At 45.5% G+C, this 25,381-nt stretch overlaps 1 protein-coding gene across 1 annotated transcript in view; it reads left to right on the top strand.

Annotated features, from left to right (window-relative positions):
• Positions 1–17,010: 17,010 nt before the first annotated feature.
• LOC311243959 (inactive dipeptidyl peptidase 10) overlaps positions 17,011–25,381 on the top strand; it is a gene marked incomplete at both ends in the record, with an annotated part of 65,909 nt that continues 57,538 nt past the window's right edge. Inside the window, one exon of the mRNA XM_084333366.1 lies at positions 17,011–17,052. Coding sequence (XP_084189492.1) covers positions 17,011–17,052 — 42 coding nt within the window. The remainder of the gene's footprint in view (positions 17,053–25,381) is intronic.

Here is a 25,381-nt window from a genome sequence, read left to right as displayed (position 1 = left end):
TACAGTGTGTTACAGTAGGTCTACAGTGTGTTACAGTAGGTCTACAGTGTGTTACAGTAGGTCTACAGGGTGTTACAGTAGGTCTACAGAGTGTTACAGTAGGTCTACAGAGTGTTACAGTAGGTCTACAGTGTGTTACAGTAGGTCTGCAGTGTGTTACAGTAGGTCTGCAGTGTGTTACAGTAGGTATACAGTGTGTTACAGTAGGTCTACAGTGTGTTACAGTAGGTCTACAGGGTGTTACAGTAGGTCTACAGAGTGTTACAGTAGGTCTACAGAGTGTTACAGTAGGTCTACAGTGTGTTACAGTAGGTCTACAGTGTGTTACAGTAGGTCTACAGTGTGTTACAGTAGGTCTACAGAGTGTTACAGTAGGTCTACAGGGTGTTACAGTAGGTCTACAGTGTGTTACAGTAGGTCTACAGAGTGTTACAGTAGGTCTACAGGGTGTTACAGTAGGTCTACAGTGTGTTACAGTGTGTTACAGTGAGGTCTACAGTGTGTTACAGTAGGTCTACAGTGTGTTACAGTGGGTCTGCAGTGTGTTACAGTAGGTCTACAGTGTGTTACAGTAGGTCTACAGTGTGTTACAGTAGGTCGGTATACAGTGTGTTACAGTAGGTCTACAGTGTGTTACAGTAGGTCTACAGTGTGTTACAGTAGGTCTACAGTGTGTTACAGTATGTCTACAGTGTGTTACAGTAGGTCTGCAGTGTGTTACAGTAGGTCTGCAGTGTGTTACAGTAGGTCTACAGTGTGTTACAGTAGGTCTACAGTGTGTTACAGTAGGTCTACAGTGTGTTACAGTAGGTCTACAGGGTGTTACAGTAGGTCTACAGTGTGTTACAGTAGGTCTGCAGTGTGTTACAGTAGGTCTACAGTGTGTTACAGTAGGTCTACAGTGTGTTACAGTAGGTCTACAGTGTGTTACAGTAGGTCTACAGGGTGTTACAGTAGGTCTACAGTGTGTTACAGTAGGTCTACAGTGTGTTACAGTAGGTCTACAGTGTGTTACAGTAGGTCGGTATACAGTGTGTTACAGTAGGTCTACAGTGTGTTACAGTAGGTCTACAGTGTGTTACAGTAGGTCTACAGGGTGTTACAGTAGGTCTACAGTGTGTTACAGTAGGTCTACAGGGTGTTACAGTAGGTCTACAGTGTGTTACAGTAGGTCTACAGTGTGTTACAGTAGGTCTACAGGGTGTTACAGTAGGTCTACAGTGTGTTACAGTAGGTCTACAGTGTGTTACAGTAGGTCTACAGTGTGTTACAGTAGGTCTACAGTAGGTATACAGTGTGTTACAGTAGGTATACAGTGTGTTACAGTAGGTCTACAGTGTGTTACAGTAGGTCTACAGTGTGTTACAGTAGGTCTACAGTGTGTTACAGTAGGTCTACAGTGTGTTACAGTAGGTCTACAGTGTGTTACAGTAGGTCTACAGTGTGTTACAGTAGGTCTACAGTGTGTTACAGTAGATGAACACACACGGCTGTGAGAGGGTGTCCTTCACGTCCTCCAGAGAGACGGAGACAAAGCTCATGACAAACTCTTCACAGAGCGTTTCTACACACATGCACCTGAGCACACAGACAGGCATGTATGTATATATATATAGTTATAGCTTATAGTTATAGTTTGTATAGATAGATATAGAAATATATACGTTGTGTACCACCATGTTTACAAACCTACTATGGTTGAGGAGCCGGGAAAAAAACAAGCATCTCACGTTTTTCTGAATGTATTGTGACAGACCTCCCCCCTCCTTTGGATACGTGAAGGATGGGATATATATCCGTCACTTAGGTAGCTGATTAGTACTGATAGATCACACCTGCACAGCATTTAGTCACACCCACCTCACATGCACACACTCCCAACACACACACTAGCTGATTAGTACTGATATAGTACACCTGCACATAATGAGTTGACACACACCTCACGTGCACACACATTGTCCCAGACAGTACATTTAAACACTAGGATAGAGAGAGTCAAGTTGAGCGGAGTAAGGAGTTGGAGTTGTGGTGTAGAGAGAGAAAGAGATTTAGATTCAGAGTTGCGACGGTGAGATGTAGTGGACGGAGAGGAGAAAGCGAGATAGGTGTTATTTGTGTACTGGACCCTGGACGCGTGTTGCTTTTTAACAGCGGAGGAGTGCAAGAATGTGACAATTTGACCATGTGACCGCGGCAGCGCGAGAGAGCGGCAGTGCGGAAATAGGCTGTCTATTGCCATTCTCTAAGACAAACTCTAACCTTAACCAGCTCCTTAACAGCGCCTAAACTTAACCGTTCTAACCTTAACCAACTCCGAAACAATGCCTAACCTTAACCTTAACCATGCCTAACCTTAACTGGCGAAAGAATACACGTAAAAAAAAAAAAAACACGCTAAAAATTTTTTTGATGGGATTCGAACTTGTCAACAACGGACCGCAGGACCGCAGGACCGCTGCGCTGCCAGGTGAGCTGAGCTTCGAATGAAAATCATGGCGGATTAGGGCGGTTATATAATGCCGCAAGCTCTGCCGCTCCGCTCCGCGGCCTCTGCGGTTGCCGCGCCTGCCGCGGGGCGTGTCGCAGCCAATCAGGGAAAATGCGGAAGCAATGGCAGCACTGCTCCGCTGTTAATAAGCAATAGGCACCCTGGACTGGCTGAGATACCCACTTGTGTACTGAGTCTGACCCTGGACTGGACGACTACCCTCAATTGTGAACAATCCATTTTTCTTCGGCAAACCTGCTTTTATCCTTTACATTTACATTGAGTCATTTAGCTGATGCTTTTATCCAAAGCGACTTACAAGTTTTGTACAACAAGTCATCAGGAAGGACACAACTCTATCAGCTGAGTAACAATGTTCATCTGTTTATTGACCGCCGGACCGGATCACAACCATTCTATTGCTTTATGCCCACTGGATTCTACCTTAAATGCAATAAATACCTGTATTTATTGATATTGCTCTTGTGTGGACATTCGCATTTGTTTGTATTTGAACCGTGGCGAGCCTGTATCCTATGTACATTAACTACATTTTAAAAACTGTGACAATAAAATAATCTGAATCTGATCTGAAGTCCACTCATCTGGGGACTCATATAATTTATATCCTCCCTCAGTCTCTCTCTCTCCCTCTCTCTCTCTCTCTCTCTCTCTCTCTCTCTCTCTCTCTCTCTCTCTCTCTCTCTCTCTCTCTCTCTCTCTCTCTCTCTCTAAGTCTAATTTCAATATTACATTATAGTGTGTTTTTTGTGAGGACATTATATAGCTAATACTCCATATCATCCACTCCAACACAATAACGCTCACAACATTTAACAAGCCAGCAACACGCCAACATGCCTCTGGGTTATTTATTATCTGCTGCTATGAAATTTTCATAGTGGAGTGAAACATTCTCTTTTATCAGCGACGCAGCGTGACGGGAATACTGTCGGAAACAGGAAGGAAGAGCGAACGAGACCCGGGCAGGCAGGAGGAGAGAGAGAGAGAGTGAGAGAGGGAGAGAGAGAGAGAGAGAGAGAGAGAGAGAGAGAGAGAGAGAGAGAGAGAGAGAGAGAGAGAGAGAAGGGGGATGGAGAGGAAGAGGGTGATCATGAAAGAGAGAAGGGGAAGGGAGTGTGTGTTGTGGTTTGCCTGCATGTGCATGTGTGTATGTGTATGAGATAGATACAGTAGTGTGAGAAAGAGTGTGTGTGTGTATGAGATAGATACAGTAGTGTGAGAAAGAGTGTGTGTGTATGAGATAGATACAGTAGTGTGAGAAAGAGTGTGTGTGTTTATGAGATAGATACAGTAGTGTGAGAAAGAGTGTGTGTGTGTATGAGATAGATACAGTAGTGTGAGAAATAGTGTGTGTGTATGAGATAGATACAGTAGTGTGAGAAAGAGTGTGTGTGTGTATGAGATAGATACAGTAGTGTGAGAAAGAGTGTGTGTGTGTATGAGATAGATACAGTACTGTGAGAAAGAGTGTGTGTGTGTGTGTGCATGTCTGTATGTGTGTATATATGATATAGATACAGTACTGTGAGAAAGAGTGTGTGTGTGTGTGCATGTCTGTATGTGTGTATATATGATATAGATACAGTACTGTGAGAAAGAGTGTGTGTGTGTGTGTGTGTGCATGTCTGTATGTGTGTATATATGATATAGATACAGTACTGTGAGAAAGAGAGTTTGTTTTTTGTCTGATGCTCATATGTTGCTGCCTCCCTTCTACACATCCAACAGGCCACGCCTCCAACAGGCCACGCCCACGAGGCTGGATCAGCTCATCAGCAGACTAGGAAGCTGCACAGCGGCTACACAATGGCTACACAGAGGCTACACAGCAGCTACACAGCAGATACACAGCGGGCAAGACCACCCGCATTTCATTGTATACCTGTATGCCGTGACAATTAAAACTCTTGACTTGACTTGACTTGACTTGTCTCAATAAAGAACCTTCTATCCTGTGTCTCATCTACTCTGTCTCCCTCTCAGCCTTCCTACTGTCTCAATAAAGAACCTTCTCTCCTGTGTCTCCTCTACTCTGTCTCCCTCTCAGCCTTCCTACTGTCTCAATAAAGAACCTTCTCTCCTGTGTCTCTCCTACTCTGTCTCCCTCTCAGCCTTCCTACTGTCTCAATAAAGAACCTTCTCTCCTGTGTCTCCTCTACTCTGTCTCCCTCTCAGCCTTCCTACTATCTCAATAAAGAACCTTCTCTCCTGTGTCTCTCCTACTCTGTCTCCCTCTCAGCCTTCCTACTGTCTCAATAAAGAATCTTCTCTCCTGTGTCTCTCCTACTCTGTCTCCTCTCAGCCTTCCCACTGTCTCAATAAAGAACCTTCTCCCCTGTGTCTCCTCTACTCTGTCTCCCTCTCAGCCTTCCCACTGTCTCAATAAAGAACCTTCTCTCCTGTGTCTCCTCTACTCTGTCTCCTCTCAGCCTTCCTGGTGTCTCAATAAAAAACCTTCTCTCCTGTGTCTCTCCTACTCTGTCTCCTCTCAGCATTCCTACTATCTCAATGAAGAAGCTTCTCTCTTGTGTCTCTCCTTCTCTGTCTCCTCTCAGCCTTCCTGGTGTCTCAATAAAGAACCTTCTATCCTGTGTCTCATCTACTCTGTCTCCCTCTCAGCCTTCCTACTGTCTCAATAAAGAACCTTCTCTCCTGTGTCTCCTCTACTCTGTCTCCTCTCAGCCTTCCTACTGTCTCAATAAAGAACCTTCTCTCCTGTGTCTCCTCTACTCTGTCTCCCTCTCAGCCTTCCTACTGTCTCAATAAAGAACCTTCTCTCCTGTGTCTCTCCTACTCTGTCTCCTCTCAGCCTTCCTGGTGTCTCAATGAAGAAGCTTCTCTCCTGTGTCTCTCCTACTCTGTCTCCTCTCAGCCTTCCTGGTGTCTCAATAAAGAACCGTCTCTCCTGTGTCTCTCCTACTCTGTCTCCTCTCAGCCTTCCTACTGTCTCAATAAAGAACCTTCTCTCCTGTGTCTCTCCTACTCTGTCTCCTCTCAGCCTTCCTACTGTCTCAATGAAGAAGCTTCTCTCTTGTGTATCTCCTTCTCTGTCTCCCTCTCAGCCGTCCTACTGTCTCAATAAAGAACCTTATCTACTCTGTCTCTCCTACTCTGTCTCCTCTCAGCCTTCCTACTGTCTCAATAAAGAACCATCTCTACTGTGTCTCTCCTTCTCTGTCTCCTCTCAGCCTTCCGGGTGTCTTAATAAAGAACCTTCTCTCCTTCTGTGTCCTCTACTCTGTCTCATCCTAGCTTTCCTGCCGTCTTAATGAAGAAAACATAGCCTACTAATAAGAATGGAATACCCTAATAAGAAAAGGACCTTTGTGTGTTCAGACCTTCTCATACTGAAATCCAACACCAATATGAATTCAGTCAGAGGAGACTGTTGACATTAGATTGAGCAGAACACAAAGCGTATTACCCTACTTTTGTATGAAAAGGCTAAGGTCGTATTCACACCACACTGAAAAAGGAAAAAATTCAAAAATCTGCAAGAAAACTGTAAATGTCTCGCATCAATGGTTGCCAAATACTTACTGTCAAATTACAGTAACATCAAATACATTTACAGATTACAACCTTTATTTAATGGTTAATATTTTGATAAAAGGTAATTTAATGTATTATTATGGCATTTACACTTAAAGTAGAAAAACAAAAGTAATCTGTAAAATAATACAGTGAATTTCCAGTGAAAAAACATTTATTTTTTTACAGTGCAGAGCTTTTTGGTCTGCTTTAAACGCACCAGAGTTTGTTTCCTCAGATAGTCCACTTGGTTTGGGGTGGTGTGAAAGCTCATTCAAACTCTGGTGCGGACCAAAAAAGCTAACTCTGGTCCGCCTGAAAACGTAGGTCTCGGTTCGCTTCCAAGTGAACCCTGGTGCGTACTTTTGTGGTGTGAATGCTCATCGGACCAAACGCAAGACCAAATATAGGAAATTACCCGATAAACTGTGCATCTTGGGTGGAAGGAAACAAAACAAACACAGCGGCGTGCACTGATAATTGGAAGCATGCATGAAACATTTCTCGTGGACAGACGTGGGTGAAATATGGTCAGACGAGCAAATTACACAGCTGCTTGTGCCACTCACAAAAACAACGAGGTGTACAAGTTGTTTAGCGAGAGAATGATGGCAATGAGCTTCAATCGAACAATCGATCAATGTCACATTAAAGTAAAAAAACTGCGTCAGCAATATATGAGAATCATGTGGTATGTGTGCGCTGGGCTGCTCCGGGGAATAATGTGGTAGAGCTGTCCCTGAAGCCTGTTTTTGGGATTCTAACATATCCAATAGACGAGCGCCCTTTTCGATCGTGTGACATTGTTCAGCAAGTTTGGTGCACTTGACAAATTGCAGTGTGAAAGCAAACCGAACCAAATGAAGAATGCAACAATGTTGCAACTTTACCCCCGAATCGCACAGAGTCCACCAAACTATAATGTGAAAGCGACCTAAGAATGGGTTTAATTGATTATACTTGAAATGGCATATTTTTACACATGCTTCATGAATCCCATGTTGGTTTGTATCACCACCAACACTATCACCATCACCACCAACACCATCACCATCACCATCACCATCACCACCATCACCATCACCACCATCACCATCATCATCGTCATCACCATCACCACCATCACCACCATCATCACCATCACCATCACCACCAACACCATCACCATCACCATCACCATCACCACCATCACCATCACCACCATCACCATCATCATCGTCATCATCACCATCACCACCATCACCATCATCATCATCATCATCGTCATCATCACCACCATCACCATCATCATCATCATCTTCATCACCATCACTATCACCACCATCATCATCACCATCACCATCACCACCATCACCACCACCAACACTATCACCATCACCACCAACACCATCACCATCACCATCACCATCACCACCATCACCATCACCACCATCACCATCACCACCATCACCATCACCATCATCATCTTCATCATCACCATCACCACCATCACCATCATCATCATCATCTTCATCACCATCACTATCACCACCATCATCATCACCATCACCATCACCACCATCACCACCATCACCACCACCATCATCATCATCACCATCACCATCACCAACATCATCATCATCATCATCATCATCATCATCATCATCATCATCATCATCATCATCATCATCATCATCATCATCATCATCACCATCACCACCATCACCACCACCATCATCATCATCATCATCATCATCATCATCACCATCATCATCTTCATCATCACCATCACAACCACCACCATCATCACCATCATCATCATCATCACCATCACCACTATCACCATCATCATCACCATCACCATCACCACTATCACCATCATCATCATCATCATCATCATCATCATCATCATCATCATCATCATCATCACCACCATCATCACCAGCACCACCACCATCATCACCATCATCACCATCACCATCATCATCTTCATCATCATCATCATCATCATCATCACAAACCAGCATCATCATCATCATCACCATCATCATCACCATCACCACTATCACCATCATCACCACCACCACTATCACCATCATCATCATCTTCATCACCATCACCACCACCACCACCACCATCATCACCATCATCATCATCACCATCACCATCACCATCACCACTATCACCATCATCATCATCATCATCATCATCATCATCATCATCATCACCATCACCACCATCACCACCATCACCACCACCATCATCATCACCATCATCATATTCATCATCATCACCATCATCACCATCATCATCGTCATCACCATCATCATCATCATCATCATCATCATCACCACCATCATCATCTTCATCATCATCATCATCATAATTGTAACCATGGCCACTCACCTGTCCTGATGTGTCCTGGATTGGTTCCATAATTATCATTAAGGGCCGCGACCCAGGCTCAGCTAATTAGCATCGACCCAGTGAAGAGCTATTATGAAGTGGGTTTCTGAACCAAGTCCATCCTGTGAGTAGAGGCTACTGGAAGTTCAACCCGCCCACTCACTGTCCCACTGTCTCACTGGTCAGAGTGCCAACGGTCACGGGACAGCCGGCTCGCATGGGCCCACTCCACAGGTCAAAAGAGGCAAGGGTCAGAGGTCGTGTACTAATGAGGGCATGTGAATAGGGCTGGGTAATATGGACCAATTCATCACGATGATTAGTCAGAAGCATTTGATATTGATATATACTGTGTATATATATATATATACATACAATATCACATCATCTGCTATCAGTGTCAGGTATAGACACTCACATTTGTCATATCAAATCACATCCAGTTGTGACATCATATCCCAAAATCTATTTCATGGTCATGAGAAGTATGATATCAAACTACAGTGACTTGTCGTCATTAGACGTCTCACAGTCGTTGCTTATTTTTTATACTTATTTTTTACTTAGACAACAAGTCTCCAACACAATTCACAATATGATAAGAAAACAGGATATGATGTCAGTGATAAATAATAAATATTGCCCAGCCCTGCGTTATGTGACATCAGCAGATGGGGGGGGGGGTAGAGGGTGGAGGTGAGGGGGGTAGAGGGTGGAGGTGAGGGGGGTAGAGGGTGGAGGAAGGGGGGGGGGGGGATGAAGGGTGCAAGAACAAAGCAAGGAGTTGAAATTAAAAGAAATTCATTTTTTTTAAACAAGGGGGAAACAGGTTGATTGGCTTCACAACTATGTATTTACTCCTGTTTGGGTCAAGGAGGGTCTGGGAAGAAAGGAGTGCAAGGAAGGAAGGAAGGAAGGAAGGAAGGAAGGAAGGAAGGAAGGAAGGAAGGAAGGAAGGAAGGAAGGAAGGAAGGAAGGAAGGAAGGAAGGAAGGAAGGAAGGAAGGAAGGAAGGAAGGAAGGAAGGAAGGAAGGAAGGAAGGAAGGAAGGTAAGAAATTAGGAAATGAAGGAAGGATGGTCTGCTGTCACGATGCGGGGGGTTGTGTGTCTGTGTGTGTGTGTGTGTGTGTTAGGGGGGGGGGGGGTTAATGTGAAGGTAGTTGGGGGGGGTTAATGTGAAGGTGGTTGGGGGTGGAGTCGGGGGGTTGTGTGTCTGTGTGTGTGTGTGTGTGTTGGGGGGGGGGGGGGTTAATGTGAAGGTGGTTGGGGGGGGGTTAATGTGAAGGTACCTGGGGGTGGAGTCTGGCTGCACGGCGAGCCAGCGGGGCTCCTGGCCTGACCCCTGGCTCAGAGGGACAGTGGGACGGCGAAGCGAGCAGTACCACGGGGCCCCTAAACAACACTGTGTCTCCACCACCACACACTGGGAAACTCTGTCAAACTAAAACATTTTTTTATATATATATATATATTTTTAAATCAATTCATTGAGAGATGTTTGGTCTAATCAACCTCCGGGGTGCGGTGTAAGCAGAGGGGGTTGGGGGGGGGGGGGGGGGGGGTGTTCTCTACCCCTCTGATTAACTATAGATTGTACCAGAGAAGCAAGGGGGGGGGGGGGGGGGGGATAATAATGATTAATCTTCCCAGCATCCCGTGTTTAATCTGAACAAAACAATCAGAAGGATTGTTATTACTTTCATGCCAGTGACCAGAGAGTTATTTAGTATTTATTTGTTTTACTTTGTTTCTGCCTTGGCGTCTTCTCAGCGGCCCTCAAAAGTCATCTCATTGCACAACGATAGTAATAATAGTACATTTTGGTCTGATGGCCGTTTAAGATCCATGACCCCTGTGAAACCTATTATTATTATTATTATTATTATTATTATTATTATTATTATTATTATTATTATTATTATTATTATTATTATTATTATTATTATTATTATTATTATTATTATTATTATTAACTATTGTACAGATTCAAAAGCACATGGCATCACGTGTCACTGTTGCTACACAGGCAGCTATTATTGAAAGTAGCCCTGTGTTCAGTGTGGTTTGCCCTGGGAACTGGTCTCTGGCTGGGGTGAGAGACAGTGGTGTTAGGGAGCTCGTGCCACCTGGAGCAACTGGTGTCATAACAGCTGGTAATAATGGATGAGACCCAACGACCTCAGCCTTCCCCGGGAGCAGCACCTTCATTAGGTCTTCGGTGGCTGTGTGGACGCATTTCAATGAGCAGGTGACGCTTTCACTTCCATATTATTTAAAAGATTATGGGTGGTGAAAAACAATCCAATGAGTTTGTAGCTCTGATTCTGTTTGTCTGTTTGTAGCTCTGATTCTGTTTGTAGCTCTGATTCTGTTTGTCTGTTTGTAGCTCTGATTCTGTTTGTAGCTCTGATTCTGTTTGTAGCTCTGATTCTGTCTGTTTGTAGCTCTGATTCTGTGTGTAGCTCTGATTCTGTGTGTAGCTCTGATTCTGTTTGTAGCTCTGATTCTGTTTGTAGCTCTGATTCTGTTTGTAGCTCTGATTCTGTCTGTTTGTAGCTCTGATTCTGTGTGTAGCTCTGATTCTGTGTGTAGCTCTGATTCTGTTTGTAGCTCTGATTCTGTTTGTAGCTCTGATTCTGTCTGTTTGTAGTTCTGATTCTGTGTGTAGCTCTGATTCTGTGTGTAGCTCTGATTCTGTTTGTAGCTCTGATTCTGTTTGTAGCTCTGATTCTGTGTGTAGCTCTGATTCTGTGTGTAGCTCTGATTCTGTGTGTAGCTCTGATTCTGTGTGTAGCTCTGATTCTGTTTGTAGCTCTGATTCTGTGTGTAGCTCTGATTCTGTCTGTTTGTAGCTCTGATTCTGTTTGTAGCTCTGATTCTGTGTGTAGCTCTGATTCTGTCTGTTTGTAGCTAGCTCTGATTATGTATGTTTGTAGCTAGCTCTGATTATGTCTGTTTGTAGCCAGCTCTGATTATGTCTGTTTGTAGCTAGCTCTGATTATGTATGTTTGTAGCTAGCTCTGATTATGTCTGTGTGTAGCTAGCTCTGATTATGTATGTTTGTAGCTAGCTCTGATTGTGTATGTTTGTAGCTAGCTCTGATTATGTATGTTTGTAGCTAGCTCTGATTATGTCCGTTTGTAGCTAGCTCTGATTATGTCTGTTTGTAGCTAGCTCTGATTATGTCTGTTTGTAGCTAGCTCTGATTATGTATGTTTGTAGCTAGCTCTGATTATGTATGTTTGTAGCTAGCTCTGATTATGTATGTTTGTAGCTAGCTCTGATTATGTCTGTTTGTAGCTAGCTCTGATTATGTATGTTTGTAGCTAGCTCTGATTATGTATGTTTGTAGCTAGCTCTGATTGTGTATGTTTGTAGCTAGCTCTGATTATGTATGTTTGTAGCTAGCTCTGATTATGTCCGTTTGTAGCTAGCTCTGATTATGTCTGTTTGTAGCTAGCTCTGATTATGTCTGTTTGTAGCTAGCTCTGATTATGTCTGTTTGTAGCTAGCTCTGATTATGTATGTTTGTAGATAGCTCTGATTATGTATGTTTGTAGCTAGCTCTGATTGTGTATGTTTGTAGCTAGCTCTGATTATGTCTGTTTGTAGCTAGCTCTGATTATGTCTGTTTGTAGCTAGCTCTGATTATGTATGTTTGTAGCTAGCTCTGATTATGTCTGTTTGTAGCTAGCTCTGATTATGTCTGTTTGTAGCTAGCTCTGATTATGTCTGTTTGTAGCTAGCTCTGATTATGTCTGTTTGTAGCTAGCTCTGATTATGTATGTTTGTAGCTAGCTCTGATTATGTCTGTTTGTAGCTAGCTCTGATTATGTCTGTTTGTAGCTAGCTCTGTTTATGTCTGTTTGTAGCTAGCTCTGATTATGTCTGTTTGTAGCTAGCTCTGATTATGTCTGTTTGTAGCTAGCTCTGATTATGTCTGTTTGTAGCTAGCTCTGATTATGTATGTTTGTAGCTAGCTCTGATTATGTCTGTTTGTAGCTAGCTCTGATTATGTATGTTTGTAGCTAGCTCTGATTATGTCTGTTTGTAGCTAGCTCTGATTATGTATGTTTGTAGCTAGCTCTGATTATGTATGTTTGTAGCTAGCTCTGATTGTGTATGTTTGTAGCTAGCTCTGATTATGTCTGTTTGTAGCTCTGATTATGTCTGTCTGTAGCTAGCTCTGATTATGTATGTTTGTAGCTAGCTCTGATTATGTATGTTTGTAGCTAGCTCTGATTGTGTATGTTTGTAGCTAGCTCTGATTATGTATGTTTGTAGCTAGCTCTGATTATGTCTGTTTGTAGCTAGCTCTGATTATGTCTGTTTGTAGCCAGCTCTGATTATGTCTGTTTGTAGGTCTGATTATGTCTGTTTGTAGTGGTGTTTCCATAGAAACGATTTATGTTGACGTAAACGAGCACTTCAATATAGTACACGTCTTACTTACTAGATTATGTGTGTGCGTGTGTGTGTGTGTGTTGGGGGGGGGGCTTAAATCATTTGATATGTTAACAGTGAAAACATAGCATCAAACGTGCTCTAATTAGATTTGATCATTAGAATGTTCAGTTTGGAATATGCTGACATCACACACGTGTAACCACCGTCGACTGGGTGCTGCTCCTGGGGAAACCATTCCCACCACAATCCTCTCTCTCTCTGTATCTCTCTCTCTCTCTCTCACACACACACACACAGTGGGAACGGTGGTAGTGCAGAGTCAGCTGTGGCTCAGACCTCGTGTCTGTGGTTCTGTGTGTCTGTACGGTCCTCTCCCTGCCCACTCACACTGCACGTCTACGCGGATGGACTTGATGGCAGCCACCCCCACCCCGTTGTCGGCCTTGCAGTAGTAGCGGCCGCCCTGCACCCGCTGGACACCCTCGATGCGCAGAGACTCATTGTAGATGGAGGTCTCCTGGAACTTATCTGAGGCGCTGCCTGCCGTCTTAGTCCACCGCACCTGGTGGAGAGAGAGAGAGAGACATAGAGAGAGAGAGAGAGAGAGAGAGATAGGCAGAGACAGAGAGAGAGACAGAGAGAGAGAGAGACATAGAGAGACAGAGAAAGAGACAGAAATAGAGAGAGAGAGGGAGATATAGAGAGAGACACAGAAAGAGAAGGGAAAATAGAGAGAGAGATTTTGAGTTTATTTTGTACTGTATCAAAAGACTTTAAAATACTTTACAGCTACTGTACAAGACAAAAAAAACACAACAATACAAACATATTCACATTCACAGTGTTGTTAAACACTAATTCACCATCAATGACATCACAAATTACATAACCCCATTCCTGAGCAAAAGCCTCCACATTGCCCATAGCTTTATAAAACCTGAATTCCAGCCAGACTCTATAGCCTCACAACACCACACTAATACTGCATCCTGGTCAGGTTTATCTTCCACTCTGTGTCTCCTGTTTACATAGACTGCAAGCTTAGCTCCACCAGAAAGTTAAGCAGTTGCCATTTTGTATTATTATCTTTTTTATATCCTGCTCCAAAAATATAACCAATAACAGAGACGGTTTCACCAAAATGCATGAAAAGGTCGAGGAGCAGCTCAAATAACCCTGAAAGCATGTTACACTCTAACAACGCATAAAAGACAGTCTCAGTTAACACACACACAGAAAGGACATTTATTCTCCACCACTGGATTGATGATAGCAACAAAAGCGTTCACTGCCACAGCACCATGCAGAATCATCCACACTCTTTTAAAGGACGCTTGTATAAAACCCTCCACACAGGTTGAGTGTCACTACCTGCACACAGCCTGATCCTCCATACAGTGTCCACTCTGTTATTTAGCCATTTCGTATTGATTATTTTTACACAGTTTATGTACCATGACTTCCTGTTCATTTTGTATACTGTTAAACTTGAACCCTTGGTAGAAAGCAGATCTCGCCCAGTACAGGGCTCAGATACACCAGACATCTCTCCCAGTACAGGGCTCAGATAGACCAGACATCTCGCCCAGTACAGGGCTCAGATAGACCAGACATCTCTCCCAGTACAGGGCTCAGATAGACCAGACATCTCTCCTAGTACAGGGCTCAGATAGACCAGACATCTCGCCCAGTACAGGGCTCAGATAGACCAGACATATCGCCCAGTACAGGGCTCAGATAGACCAGACATCTCGCACAGTACAGGGCTCAGATAGACCAGACATCTCTCCCAGTACAGGGCTCAGATAGACCAGACATCTCTCCCAGTACAGGGCTCAGATAGACCAGACATCTCGCCCAGTACAGGGCTCAGATAGACCAGACATCTCTCCCAGTACAGGGCTCAGATAGACCAGACATCTCTCCCAGTACAGGGCTCAGATAGACCAGACATCTCTCCCAGTACAGGGCTCAGATAGACCAGACATCTCGCCCAGTACAGGGCTCAGATAGACCAGACATCTATCCCAGTACAGGGCTCAGATAGACCAGACATCTCTCCCAGTACAGGGCTCAGATAGACCAGACATCTCGTCCAGTACAGGGCTCAGATAGACCAGACATCTCTCCCAGTACAGGGCTCAGATACACCAGACATCTCTCCCAGTACAGGGCTCAGATAGACCAGACATCTCGCCCAGTACAGGGCTCAGATAGACCAGACATCTCACCCAGTACAGGGCTCAGATAGTCCAGACATATCGCCCAGTACAGAGCTCAGATAGAACAGACATCTCTCCCAGTACAGGGCTCAGATAGACCAGACATCTCGCCCAGTACAGGGCTCAGATAGACCAGACATCTCTCCCAGTACAGGGCTCAGATACACCAGACATCTCTCCCAGTACAGGGCTCAGATAGACCAGACATCTCGCCCAGTACAGGGATCAGATAGACCAGACATCTCTCCCAGTACAGGGCTCAGATAGACCAGACATCTCTCCCAGTACAGGGCTCAGATAGACCAGACATCTCGCCCAGTACAGGGCTCAGATAGACCAGACATCTCACCCAGTACAGGGCTCAGATAGTCCACACATATCGCCCAGTACAGGGCTCAGATAGAACAGACATCTCTCCCAGTACAGGGCTCAGATAGACCAGACATCTCTCCCAGTACAGGGCTCAGATACACCAGACATCTCTCCCAGTACAGGGCTCAGATAGACCAGACATCTCTCCCAGTACAGGGCTCAGATAGACCAGACATCTCTCCCAGTACAGGGCTCAGATAGACCAGACATCTCTCCCAGTACAGGGCTCAGATAGACCAGACATCTCTCCCAGTACAGGGCTCAGATAGACCAGACATCTCTCCCAGTACAGGGCTCAGATAGACCAGACATCTCGCACAGTACAGGGCTCAGATAGACCAGACATCTCACCCAGTACAGGGCTCAGATAGACCAGACATCTCGCACAGTACAGGGCTCAGATAGTCCACACATCTCGCCCAGTACAGGGCTCAGATAGACCAGACATCTCTCCCAGTACAGGGCTCAGATAGACCAGACATCTCGCCCAGTACAGGGCTCAGATACACCAGACATCTCTCCCAGTACAGGGCTCAGATAGACCAGACATCTCTCCCAGTACAGGGATCAGATAGACCAGACATCTCTCCCAGTACAGGGCTCAGATACACATTTGGAAACTCCTCCTGTTTGTCCGGTTGTATTGCTCCACTGCTGTATAAGCTAAGCATGCCCAGCTCCTCGACAGTCAACCTCTGTCTCCAGAGAACCAGCATCCTTGTTGCATAGCGCTGTGACCTCAGGCCCAATAAAGAACACACAGTCTGAGCATCTTTTAACTGTGGTTCTGCTGTGTCTACCAGTTGTCCCAAGCGTACTACTTCTGTAGCACACAGCACTCCAGTCAGCCCAGGGCTTGCACTGTCGCTTACAGATGCAGCCATTAGTTCTCTGTCCACTGGCGCATAGGCGCTGTGTGTGCGCCGGGTTAACGGTAACGGTGACCAGTAGTTACACCAGTAATTCAGCTCGATTACAGCTGGTGACTTCATTGAATTAATTTGTTGTTAAATTGTTATATATTGTACAGACACGCTCTGAACTAAACTAAAGTGCCGCTGCTCCAACTTGTGTTGTGTTTCCATTACATTTTTACATCAATATACACATCAAACGTGATATTAATGTTACTGTAGGTCTATCCGACCACAATTTTAACACCATAGACTGCATGTCCATTCTTGCACCGTGGATAAGAGGCTCCTCCAGTAACCAGTGCAACGAGTTAATAGGAGCAGTTTTATACACTTGAAAAGTGTCCATGACTTAAAAATCCCCCGATAAAAAGGAGGAAGTGCATTTAGTCTTAAAGGCATAGGGTCTGTTAGAAACAAAGACACATCAAGACCAGACTATTCACTTTTCTAAGAATAAAACAGGCAACTTCTCTCCAAACTAAATCTTTTGGTCCTATCAGATATCGCTGTATGAACTGTAGCCTTAAAGTCTCTGTCCTACTCGCTGAATGAACCAGGCCTTGCCCTCCCTCTTCTCTGGGCAAACACAGAACACTCTGAGGAACCCAGTGCAGGCGATCCCAGAAGAATTTCACCATCTTTGCCTGGAACCGCACCAACATGCCTGAAGGAGGCTCCACACATGCCAACTTATGCCACAAGGTAGAAGCCACAAGGTTGCTTATTATCAAGACTGTGCCTCTATAGGAAATCTGAGGCAACAGCCATCTCCACTTAACCTCTTAAAGGAACACGGCAACTTTTTGGGAAATTAGCTTATTTGCCGTCTACCCTGGAGTTAGACAAGAAGATGCATACCCTTTTCTTCTCTGTGCATGCATTAGGCTTAGGGAACAGCTGCGCTGTTAGCCTAGCTTAGCGGCATTCACTGGAACTAGGTGAGCCAGTCAGGGGCGGGGCTAGGGGGTGGTCGCTACTTGGGCTCAAGCCCCGAATGTTTTCTGAAAAGCCCAGAATCTATTTAAAAAAAAAAATATATATATATATATATATATATATATAATTTTTTTTTTTTTTTTTGACAATTAATCATTGTTACATGAAAATATGTTTGCACCAGATTTAGCAGAGGCTAATTTCCATCTGTGGTCTATCCAGCTGCTAACTGTATTTGAGTGAGTTAAGTCTTGGTGTTATGGTAGACTCAGACCTAAGCTTTAAATCACAATCAACAAGTTGACAAAAACATAATTCTTCCACCTTAGAAACATAGCTAAAGTACGGCCATTTATAAATCAAAAGGACGCTGAAAACAAGATCCATGCCTTTATCTCAAGCCGACTCGACTACTGTAATACACTCCTTACCGGCCTCCAGAAAAAATACGATAACTATTTCATTGCAATGCACTGTTGCATTATTTTATTCTATTTTACTAACTATTCTATTGCACTGCACTATTTTACTTTGTATCAGTGATAATCAAACCGTAAACAAAGACGCATATTAACACTTTCAGCGCCAGATGGCGCTGTTTACTGTTACTGTTGAAAGGCCAGCGCCTTTTAACATGGGGATACGTGGCTGTGTTTGCAGGCCTAAAGCTATATTATATATTATAGCTATGGATGTAATAATATAGTCGATTGTCATTGAGTTTCTTCCGGTCAAGATGCAAAAAACAGATCATTTTTCCATGCATACATTTCCGTTTTATACCGTCGTGAATATGAGTGTAGTTTCAGGGTGGTCTGGTGTCATTTCTAAAATGACAGACACCAAGCCACATCGTTTCAAATGGAGTGCAATAGCGGCCGCAAGGTGTTAGGCGGTGGTATTGGACTTTTGAGATCTCAGACCCATCCCCAGTGATAACACAGGCTGCCGGCATGTCTTTATGAAGGGAAATATCGAATAAAAGAAACAACTCTGGTTTTCGGGGGTCCTGGCGCTCAACGTTCGGCGAGTTAACCCTAGATCTTAGATCCTAATATGAAAAGCGATGTGATTTAATGTTCTATGTCTTACCTTGACTTTGTCTATTTTACTGCTATCTATTTTATGCTTTATGTCTGCACTTTATGCATTGCTCTTGATCTGCCAATGTTGTGCTCATTTTATGCCTGTCTTTTTGTACTGCTGTGAAGCACTTTGAGCTGCAATTATTGTATGAAAGGTGCTATACAAACACAGTGTATTATTATTATTATTATTATTATTATTATTATTATTATTATTATTATTATTATTATTATTATTATTATTATTATTATTATTATTATTATTATTATTATTATTATTATTATTATTCATTATTATAGTTTGCTTCATTAATTAAAGGGTGTGAATTTAAGTGTTCTCTACTGCCCTTTGTCCGCTTTAAGGTGATGGTATAAGTTAAAGGTTACGCGGGCACCTATCTGGGCTAAGTCCCGGATCTCCTACAATCCTAATTCCGCCCCTGGTGCCAGTGTAACCTAGTTCCCAACAGTCACAAAATACACTCCAAATACAACTCCAAAACTTTCCTGTAAACATGTTGTGACCTGTGTATTTACCATGTGGAGAAAGAAAAAAAATGTATTAGACATTTTCGTTTTATTATTATTTTTTATTATGTTTTTGGTATATTTGTATTGGTTTTTACTACCGGGCAGTCCGGTAGAGAGAGAGAGAGAGGAAAAATGTGAGACAGAGCGGGGGGGAGACATTCAGCAAAGAATGCCGGGTCCAGGAATTAAACCCGGGTCGGCCGTGTTGCGAAGCAGCGCGTTATGTGGTTCGCACCTCAGGGGCCCTGACATTTTAGTTTTCTAAGCAAATATATACTATATATAATTTTTAGCCGAACCACTGCTGCCTGGGCGCAGTGATTTCACGCATCACCTGAAAAGCCCCATTTGATATCCTTCACTTCACTCAATAAAACCGTGTTTCCTGGTTAACAGAGCTTTTATTAGTTTGTGTAGTTTTATGAAATTCCCATCGAAAGTACAGAAGAAACCTCCTAAGTGCTCAGCGTTCCTACTGTCTTAGTACAGAAACCTCCTAAGTGCTGCTAAGGCTTCCTACTGTCTCAGTACAGTGCTCAGCCTTCCTACTGCCTCAGTACAGAAACCGCCTAAGTGCTCAGCCTTTCCACTGTCTCAGTACAGAAACCTTCTAAGTGCTGCTCAGCCTTCCTACTGCCTCAGTACAGAAACCTCCTAAGTGCTCAGCCTTCCTACTGTCTCAGTACAGAAACCTCCTAAGTGCTCAGCCTTCCTACTGGCTCAGTACATAAACCTCCTAAGCGCTGCACCATATTATTTCTTCAAAGAGCAGCACTAAGCTGTTGAGGAATGAGATATAATACTAAATAGCTGGAATTACTTGATGTAAAAGATAAACATGAAGTGCTTCCCACGCTGTTGATAACAGTCAATGTGTGTGTGTGCGTGCATGTATGTGTGTGTGCGTGCGTGCGTGTGTGTGTGTGTGTGTGTGTGTGTGTGTGTGTGTGTGTGTGTGTGTGTGTGTGCGTGCGTGCGTGTGTGTGTGCGTGCGTGTGTGCACGTGCGTGTGCGTGTGTGTGTGCGCGTGTGTGTGTGTGTGTGTGCGTGTGTGTGTGCGCGTGTGTGTGTGTGTGTATTCAGGGGTCCTTGGTGCTGAACGGTCATTAAGACGCCGTGACAAACCCCAGATTGTTGGCTGGTAGGTCAATTATCCCATCAAGTCATTGAGGCTGCAGCTCCAAGATCCTCTTATTACATCATGTCTGTGGGCTTCAGATGTCCCCACACACATACACACACATACTCACACATACATACATATACACACATGTCCCTACACACATATACACACATATACACACATGTCCCTACACACATACACACATGTTGTGAGGATTGGTTCATTCCCCGCCACACGCTCCGCTCCTTTAAGGTACTGTGTTGATTGATGCATTCCCCGCCACACGCTCCGCTCCTTTAAGGTGCTGTGTTGATTGGTGCATTCCCCGCCACACGCTTTTGGAGCAAGTGTCAATTCCAGCGCGCACCTGTCATAGTTTTTGATTAGCGCCCCAGAGGTTTTTATACTGGGACTTCCCTTCAATCGATGTCGGGTCGTTTTGGAATACAACTGCTTTTGCCTGCTTTTTCCCCGTTGCTGTGCCTCATCTACTTTCCCTCCAGGACTTTCTGTGGAGATCCGCTGATGAGAACCTTGTTCCCCATTTGGAGCTGCGCCTCGTTTACCCGCTTTAAGCGTTTGCGCTTGGGTGAGTTGGAACCAAACCCCTCTGGATTATTCTGTCTGTGTGTGTGACAAACACAGAAGATTATCATTTTTGCTTTCACTGGACTCAGTTGAAGTGTGTGTTTTGAAGAGACACTGAAGATATCATTTCTGTTTGCACTAAACTCAGCTAACTTGTGTGTTGTGGAGAACACTGAAGATTGTTACTGTTCATTGGTTCTGGACACAGCTAAGGGAGGAGGGAACCACACTGCCTCTGTGTTTTGTTGGACTGTTATTGATACCTCTCTCTCTCTCCGTTTTCCACCTCGAGTTAAAGCTGGGAGTATCTGCAGAGCCGCTACAACGTCAAATACCGATTCCCCACCGCTATCACCAGGAGGATCTGCAGAGCCGCAGAGAACTCTGCCGATGGCAGTCTCCCTTGTTGTTTCATAATTGTTACTTTACCCCTTTTGTGACTGTGTAAATAAATACGCCCTAGTATTTGGCTAACTCTGAACTTCCTGTCTGTGCCGTGCGATTGAGGTCGGTTCAAACCCTAACATTACGACCCGACCATGACGACCTCAGCCGACACAGACAGGGTCAGGGCAGCGTTGGCGGTCCAGATCGAGTTGGTCAACGACCACACCCAACAGTTGGGTGCGGCTGCGGCTGCTTTACAGGACCTCCGGGCCGAGGTCCAGCTTATTCTGGATGCCATTGACACTCTGGCCACCCAGCAGACTACCCAGGGGTATCAGCAGGCTGTTGTTCTGCACCAGCTACAGGCTCTCAGTACAGCATTAAACACTCTGCTTTTAACCCCACCTGTCCCAGGAGTCTCAGCCAGCTCACCACCCGCGGCAGACCTTGCACCTCGGGAGCCCCGTCTCTCCGAACCACGTCTGTTCGAGGGTAACTTCGAGGATTGTGCCACATTCATCATGCAGTGTGAGTTGGTCTTCCTTCATCAACCCAGCCGTTTTTCGTCAAAGGGAGCCCGAGTAGCCTACATGACTAACCTGCTCACGGGCCGAGCAGCACAGTGGGTCACTGCTTCCTGGGCTATGAGGGCCGATTTTTGTTTCTCCTACCCAGACTTCGTGGCAGAGCTCCGCAGGGTTTTCCACCACCCAGCCCGTGGCCAGGACCCAGGAGCTCGGTTGGGCACCTTCCGGCAGGACAGTGGCAGTGTCAGAGACTACGCGCTGGAGTTCAGACTGGCCACAACGGAGAGCGGTTGGAACGATCAAGCGCTTCGTCTCACCTTCCTGAGGGGGCTCAACGACGCAGTAAGGGACCAGCTCGCGACCCAAGAGGAGCCCGATTCTCTCGAGGGCCTGATCAGCCTCGCTATCCGCATCGACGGACGCCTCCGGGAGAGAAGGCGTGAGCGAGCAAGACTGGGACCCCCAGACGTACCCCCCGAGTACCACGACCTCGAGGAGGTTTTCAGTAAGTCCCGGGCTCAGGCCCTTCCGCCTCACCGGCCTTACGACTGTGCCAACGACCTCCGCTCAGGGGCTCCCCTTCCCGGCAGCCGCCTCTACAGTGCTGACCGTCCTGCCCCCTCCGTGACTGGTGGGTTTTTTCCCTCCCGAGCTGTGACTAAGGAGGAACCCATGCAGCTGGGACCCACCCGCCTTAGCCCGGCCGAACGGGAGTCCAGGCTCAGGTCCGGCCTTTGCCTCTACTGCGGCCGGGATGGACACCGTGTCTCCAATTGCCCTACCCGGCCAAGAAGACCAGGCTCGCCGGGACCTCGGGAGATCCTGGTGAGCAGTTTTTCCTGTTCCCACACCCGTGCACCACCTGACCGTCTGACGAGCGTCACCCTAGCCTGGGCGGACCAGCGGGCGACGGTGGGTGCACTCATTGACTCTGGTGCTGATGGGAGTTTCCTGGACGTTGAGTTTGCCACCCGGGCCAACATTCCACTTGAGGACCTCGAGAGGCCCTTGGAGGTCTTCGCGCTGGATCATCGCCGCCTGGCTGACATCACTCAACGCACCTGTCCTGTCCTCCTCACCGTGGCTGGTAACCACGTTGAGAGACTCCAGTTTTTCATTACCAGCTCCCCTCTTGTTCCAGTAGTCCTGGGTCGGCCCTGGCTCGCGCTGCATGAGCCCCACATCGCCTGGTCCTCCGGCATCATCAGGGGGTGGAGCCCCTCCTGTCATGCCCAGTGTCTTCAGGCGGCGTCCAGTCCTTCGCCCCAGGGTTCCCCTTGTGTCCCTGTCTCTAGCCCCCTCTCCGGGTCCCTGTCCCCGTCTCCAGCCTCCCTCACCGGTCCTCTGTCCCCGTCTCCGGTCCCCCTCTCCGGGCCTCTGTCTCTGTCCCCCTCTCCTGTGCCCCTGATCGCCGGCTTCCTTCGGTCCCATCCGGGCAGGCCGGGGCCGAGTGGGTCGCCGGGTGGCTCCCGTGGAGGGGGGGGTACTGTGAGGATTGGTTCATTCCCCGCCACACGCTCCGCTCCTTTAAGGTACTGTATTGATTGATGCATTCCCCGCCACACGCTCCGCTCCTTTAAGGTGCTGTGTTGATTGGTGCATTCCCCGCCACACGCTTTTGGAGCAAGTGTCAATTCCAGCGCGCACCTGTCATAGTTTTTGATTAGCGCCCCAGAGGCTTTTTATACTGGGACTTCCCTTCAATCGATGTCGGGTCGTTTTGGAATACAACTGCTTTTGCCTGCTTTTTCCCCGTTGCTGTGCCTCGTCTACTTTCCCTCCAGGACTTTCTGTGGAGATCCGCTGATGAGAACCTTGTTCCCCATTTGGAGCTGCGCCTCGTTTACCCGCTTTACGCGTTTGCGCTTGGGTGAGTTGGAACCAAACCCCTCTGGATTATTCTGTCTGTGTGTGTGACAAACACCGAAGATTATCATTTTTGCTTTCACTGGACTCAGTTGAAGTGTGTGTTTTGAAGAGACACTGAAGATATCATTTCTGTTTGCACTAAACTCAGCTAACTTGTGTGTTGTGGAGAACACTGAAGATTGTTACTGTTCATTGGTTCTGGACACAGCTAAGGGAGGAGGGAACCACACTGCCTCTGTGTTTCGTTGGACTGTTATTGATACCTCTCTCTCTCTCCGTTTTCCACCTCGAGTTAAAGCTGGGAGTATCTGCAGAGCCGCTACAACGTCAAATACCGATTCCCCACCGCTATCACCAGGAGGATCTGCAGAGCCGCAGAGAACTCTGCCGATGGCAGTCTCCCTTGTTGTTTCATAATTGTTACTTTACCCCTTTTGTGACTCTGTAAATAAATAAAAACTCTGAACTTCCTGTCTGTCAATGAATCCAAAATGGCAATGTGGTTAGAAGTGGTGGAGAGAATAAAAGCCAGCATATAATGGTAGTGTCTGGTTAGGAACAAATTATAATGGTTGGATTATCCAATGGGGGGTACGAGCTGGAGCACATGTGTATCCTATTGTGTGTTGTCATGTTTGTTTATGTGTTTGTTTAAAAAATTATAAAAAAATAAAATACAAAAAAAAAGAACTTCCTGTCTGTGCCGTGCGATTGAGGTCGGTTCAAACCCTAACACATGTCCCTACACACATACACACATGTCCCTACACACACATACAGTACACACATGTCCCTACACACATATACACACATATACACACACATGTCCCTACACAATATACACACATGTCCCTACACACATATACACACATGTCCCTACACACATACACACATGTACACACATATACACACATGTCCCTACACACATATACACACACATACACATATACACAGATATGCACACACATACACATACATATATACACATGTCCCTGCACACATACACTCATTTACACACATGTCCCCAAACACATATACACACATATACATATATATATGCATACATATACACACACATACACGTATACACACACATACACGTATACACACACACACACACACATAGACACATATCCCTACACGCATATACACACATGTCCCTACACACATACACTCATTTACACACATGTCCCCAAACACATATACACACATATACATATATATATATATATATATATATATATATATATATATATATATACATTTCCCTACCAGGGTGGCAATTATATGATGATCACGACGGCCGTCAATGCCTCCCACTCTCGCCGTTGTGCCATGAAAATAATTGCCCAATGGCCTCCGTGCCCCTAGCTGTCAAAATCTCGAGGTTTTTAACGCCCGATGGCCCTTATATGGGCCGTCACGCTCGTGCGCGCGGCACTTTGCTCTTGTCTGTCGGCTCCGAGCTGCATTTCTCCCGATCATTTAATACATTGTTGGAAAGTTGAATTTACCGCCTTTCAATCGTTACCACACTCAATCTATTGCGGCTTCGGGTCTAGTTACAAGACGAGATATCCCGCTAGCGGCATTTGACGAGCCGTTGCGACGAGTGACCACGTCCGGTCTGAAGTTTTCTTTATTGTGTAAGAAACTTCAGAAGGTTACCTTTCAAAAGAGACCAGACTCGTGCATTTGCTATAAGTATAAAGAATAATACGTCGCAAATGACTTTGGGTATGCAATCGACAGGCGTTTTATGCCAAATTTGCAGGACTGTTAAGAATGAATTCAGTGTCTGCTAAATGTTAGTGGGTTAGATGCAACGTAATGTTTTGCCTGTGTGCGCGCACTGCGCAACCAATATGAGCTACTGGTCTTCAGATCAAGTTCAAGTTCACGTCCGTTGGCTTCAGGGAGGGGACAGCCAGGTCACTCACGCACCAACAACCTTCAAGGCAGGCTGCTTCACCTCAGACCACAGC

Source organism: Notolepis coatsorum (assembly GCF_963971535.1).
Source record: "Notolepis coatsorum genome assembly, chromosome: 17".
NCBI lineage: Eukaryota > Metazoa > Chordata > Actinopteri > Aulopiformes > Paralepididae > Notolepis > Notolepis coatsorum.
The sequence above is the reverse complement of the archived record's forward strand: the minus strand, read 5'-3'. Positions and strand labels throughout refer to the sequence as shown.